A 2811-nucleotide genomic window follows, 5' to 3' on the forward strand; every position below is an offset into this window, starting at 1 on the left:
TATAAAGTAGCTTAGGGACAATATAAAAAGAAGGTCTTAAAAATAATAAACTATGCAGTAAATATGAGTATAGTTCAAACACACTCTATTTTACCAATATAATTATATAGATCACATATATGAAAAGATTCAACATTGTCAATGAGTGATAATTCTTTCTTTTAAATATTTGAGAATTTCTTTTTTTTTTTTTTTTTTTTTTTTTTTTTTTTTTGTGTTCCAACGAGTCTTTATTTATAGACACTCAAATCTGAATTCATAGGACTTTCATGTATTGTGAAATGAGATTTCTCAAAGCACTTAGAAACACAGAGCCCCTTCTTAGCTCACAGGCCACACACAACAGATGGTGGGGCTGACCTCTAGTACACAGTCACTTCCTAACCTCTGCTCTAAGTAGTTTTGACATTGATTTGCTGGCATGGACATAATGTCTACTTCCTTATTATGTGACATCAGTAATATACAATTTGCTTAAGGCTTTGTCTAAACTGCTGGTGTATAAATTTTTAAGACAAAAAAATTTAAAATTATTTATATGTTAAAATTAAATGCTAAACAAACAAACTGGTCAAGTTTCATTTATTTCTTGACACAACATCTATACAGCTCACACACGCAGCAGGACGCGCACCTTGGCTTCACAACAGCACCAGGCTGCACTTCCGGTTATAATACAGCAGGGGCGGGGTGGCTGGGAAATGTACATTTATACACTTCATAAGTTAAAGGTGGCTACACTATGACCTAGGGTAGCAAAGGCAAGACTTGGACCCACTGCCTGGACCACTTGTGTCTGACCTATTAAAAATGTACCCAGTCATTAAAAATGGCCAGTTGGGGAATAGGCCATGTATAAAATGTCATGTAAAATTTACTCATTTACCCTTTTAAAAAATAATATTTAGACTTTAAACCTTTGACCAGCTTGTCATGTGGATATACACTGTGGTAGCAAGAAGCACTCTTGCTGCACTTCAGCAACCTGGTGAATTTTGTTTTTTTTGTAAACCATAACATTTTTGTTAAAACAGCCAAATTAGAGGCGGGTGCTGCACTGCATCCAGAGGGCCTTGATCCGCAGCCAGGAGCTGGGCGATGAGAAGATCCAGATCGTCAGTCAGATGGTGGAGCTGGTGGAGAACCGCACCAGGCAGGTGGACAGTCATGTGGAGCTCTTCGAAGCCCACCAGGACATCAGCGACAGCACTGGCAGCAGCGGCAAGACCGGCCAGGACAAGTCAAAGAGTGAAACAATCGCTCAGGCAGACAAGCCGAATAACAAGCGGTCCCGGAGGCAGAGAAACAACGAGAATCGAGAGAATGCATCTAATAATCACGACCATGATGACATCACCTCAGGAACGCCCAAGGAGAAGAAAGCAAAAACCTCAAAGAAGAAGAAACGCTCCAAGGCCAAAGCAGAGAGGGAAGCCTCTCCCGCAGACCTCCCCATCGACCCCAACGAGCCCACGTACTGTCTGTGCAATCAGGTCTCCTATGGAGAGATGATCGGCTGTGACAACGACGAGTGCCCCATCGAGTGGTTCCACTTCTCCTGCGTGGGACTCAACCATAAACCAAAGGGCAAGTGGTACTGCCCCAAATGTCGGGGGGAAAGCGAGAAAACAATGGACAAAGCCCTGGAGAAGTCCAAGAAAGAAAGGGCTTACACCAGGTAGTGTGTGGACATTCACACGTGAGAACAGACCCTCCGGTGTAAGTCCGAGGACGGTCAGATGGGTGTTTTTAGAGGGGCTGGGGGGTCCTCTCCTCGGGACAGCGGAGACAGCCTGTGTCTTCATGGTGTACCCGTACCAGACTGGGGCTGAGATCAGCAGTTTAGAAACTACAAAGAGAGGTTCCAATTAAACATGGCAGCAAATGTCAGGCTGGTTTTGGGGGTTGGGGAGTGACTTGGAAGTAATATAACAGATATATAAAGAGAATTTCTGATGAATACACTTTGATCAAATCTACTTCCACTCTTCCATTGCTGTCTAATTCTGCCCATGCCACTTTTTCTTCCCACTTTCATGACTCTGTTCTACCCACTATCAGTCCACTTAGCACTGTCTCTGTGTGTATGGGTGCAGCACATCACGGAAGCATGGGAAGCTCCTGTCCCTCTCCCAGCAGCCAACAATTACTAATAACTCCTATGCAAGGGGTAGAAATTCATGAACTGACCTGCCATACGTGCTTCAGTTTCGGATGTCTTAATATTGTGCAGGTTTTATGCATGTAGTCTTAGCCTCTGTAATTTCATGTGTATAGCAGCCCTGCCATGTGAGCAAATATCATTTCCTACCTAATGTCAACTATATCTTGTTTCTGTCTCCCCTTCATGGATGGGCTTAGTATTAAAGGACATCCATTCTAAAATTAAACTTTCATGAGGATTGAGAGATACACTAATTTACTGGTTACTGATAAACATTTAGGATATATTTTATTACTATGTATGCTTAACTTCTTCTCTATACACTATTATGAAGGCATTCCTAGTTTTTGAACCCAGTTAACTGTTCCGGGCATATAGAGATCTGTCTTTGTGGATTGGCATTTAATCCAATCAGAATATTTGATTGGTTACTGCTATAACATCCATGCCCCAAATGCACAAGAGGACATATCTTGTCAGCCCAGTTCCTGTTTTAGCTCATAGATTTTACAGCTGGGTAGTGTTAGTGATTAATTTCTCTCTGCTAGTATAGTACAGCACAACATTATGAAAGTACTTCTGTAGCAATTAAGAATTCATATCAGAACCAGCTTGATATATCTATTTCTATAACTCAATAGAATCTT

The 2811-nt window shown here is 41.7% G+C and overlaps 1 protein-coding gene across 1 annotated transcript; it reads left to right on the forward strand.

The window, feature by feature from the left end:
* Positions 1-1049: 1049 nt before the first annotated feature.
* Positions 1050-1712, forward strand: LOC130886767 (inhibitor of growth protein 1-like). Its single transcript, XM_057788871.1, has one exon. The coding sequence runs from the start codon at positions 1125-1127 to the stop codon at positions 1680-1682; it is 558 nt and encodes a 185-aa protein (XP_057644854.1). The 5' UTR covers positions 1050-1124; the 3' UTR covers positions 1683-1712.
* Positions 1713-2811: the final 1099 nt, after the last annotated feature.

The sequence above is a fragment of the Chionomys nivalis genome, chromosome 14 (genome assembly GCF_950005125.1).
Source record: "Chionomys nivalis chromosome 14, mChiNiv1.1, whole genome shotgun sequence".
NCBI lineage: Eukaryota > Metazoa > Chordata > Mammalia > Rodentia > Cricetidae > Chionomys > Chionomys nivalis.